Source organism: Mya arenaria, chromosome 10 (genome assembly GCF_026914265.1).
Source record: "Mya arenaria isolate MELC-2E11 chromosome 10, ASM2691426v1".
Taxonomy (NCBI): domain Eukaryota; kingdom Metazoa; phylum Mollusca; class Bivalvia; order Myida; family Myidae; genus Mya; species Mya arenaria.
The window spans coordinates 67,426,089-67,427,948 of record NC_069131.1 but is presented as its reverse complement, the minus strand read 5'-3'; the positions used below and the strand labels follow the sequence as shown (position 1 = coordinate 67,427,948).

Genomic DNA, 1,860 nt, shown 5'->3' with positions numbered 1-1,860 from the left:
AAAGTTGCTCAATTCCTAAGTACACCTTCACATGTTGCAACGAATGTTTGTATTTTGCTTGCTACATATTGAAACTCAAAACATCTTATAAAATGAATTTTTGAAAACATTTATGTTTGGGTCTTTTAAACTAACTTTCGCACTGTGAAACACCCTTAAAGAAATAACGACCTATGTTTCATGAAGCGAACGTTAGTCAATTAAGTCACTGATAGATGTAATCTAGCATGTTAACATTGACTAATTGTTAGACATATTTTTGAAATACACATTCTCCGAAATGTATGTGCTAAATGATGAAGGAGGTACTATATAACTGGTAATCAGTCTTGTTGGTTAAATAATTGTTTTACCGTAATTGTCATTAAGATGTACATTTTTTAATATATTATCAACGGTTTTTGGATGTGGCCACTATGTTATCGATGAGGTATCAAGGTTCGTATTAAAAGTTTACCTATCGGACTTAACCGTGAGGTTCACATTGCATTTGTCTTTATATAGTGACCTCCCTTTGTAAATATGATTTTTATTTGTATTTTACTCATTTGTATTTACAATACGCTGTTGACGTTTTGCTGTATTTTCCTAATGAGTTAAAAACTTTATTACTAATAATTTATGTTTTCTGGTAGCGAACATTATTTACTCGTTTTGTTTTCCACCTCATCCTAATGTTTCTGCAAAAAACAAAATTACTTACTTTGATGGTTTTGAGGTAATATCAACATTGGTCGGCAAGAGAATTAAAAAGTATGTGCAAAGTCTCCGCGAAAAGGATTCTGATAATATCTTTTTGCGCACCCGAATCTCAATAAACAAGAGAAATACATGTATACAGTGCATGTATTACTTCTTTATCATGTATTTATTTAGAATTGATGGTTTGAAGGTTTGTTTAATTCAAAAACAACATGACTATGGGTGGTGTATTGCATTTAACCACTGAACGATGACTTGCTATTTGAACCAAAATCTGATTAATGCATGTATATGTATATGACTTTCGGTAGAAACGATTCATATTAATTGCCAATGAATAAAAGTCTTATAACGTCTCATGTCAGGTTTGGTGTTTGTTGCTCGTAACATGTTGTCTCTTGTCTAATGTCTGTTGTCTTAAACCATCTCGTCTCAGGTTTGGTGTCTGTTATCTTGAACCATGTTGTCTCTGGTCTGGTGTCTGTTATCTTGAACCATGTTGTCTCTGGTCTGGTGTCTGTTATCTTGAACCATGTTGTCTCTGGTCTGGTGTCTGTTATCTTGAACCATGTTGTCTCTGGTCTGGTGTTTGTTATCTTGAACCATGTTGTCTCTGGTTTGGTGTCTGTTATCTTGAACCATGTTGTCTCTGGTATGGTGTCTGTTGTCTTGAACCATGTTGTCTCTGGTCTGGTGTTTGTTGTCTTGAACCATGTTGTCTCTGATCTGGTGTTTGTTGTCTTGAACCATGTTGTCTCTGGTCTGGTGTTTGTTGTCTTGAACCATGTTGTCTCTGGTCTGGTGTTTGTTGTCTTGAACCATGTTGTCTCTGGTCTGGTGTTTGTTGTCTTGAACCATGTTGTTCCTTGTCTGGTGTTCGATGTTTTAAAACATCTCGTCTCAGGTTTGGTGTTTGTTGTATTCAAACATGTTGTATCTTGTCTGGTGTGTGTCGTCTTAAAATATCTCGTCTCAGGTTTGATGTTTGTTGTTTTGAACCATGTTGTTTCTTATATGGTGTCTGTTGTCTTAAAATATCTCGTCTATGGTTTGATGTTTGTTGTTTTGAACCATGTTGTTTCTTATCTGGTGTCTGTTGTCTTAAAATATCTCGTCTCTGGTTTGATGTTTGTTGTTTTGAACCATGTTGTCTCTTAT

At 34.9% G+C, this 1,860-nt stretch overlaps 1 protein-coding gene across 1 annotated transcript; it reads right to left on the bottom strand.

Annotated features, from left to right (window-relative positions):
- Positions 1 to 1,134: 1,134 nt before the first annotated feature.
- On the bottom strand, positions 1,135 to 1,560 carry LOC128204953 (uncharacterized). Its single transcript, XM_052906351.1, has one exon. It carries the CDS (start codon positions 1,558 to 1,560, stop codon positions 1,135 to 1,137), a length of 426 nt encoding a protein of 141 aa, XP_052762311.1.
- Positions 1,561 to 1,860: the final 300 nt, after the last annotated feature.

Bases quoted from the DNA above. Each gene is read 5' to 3' on its own strand.
- LOC128204953 (XM_052906351.1), bottom strand. From the start codon at position 1,560: ATGGTTCAAGACAACAAACACCAGACCAGAGACAACATGGTTCAAGAC.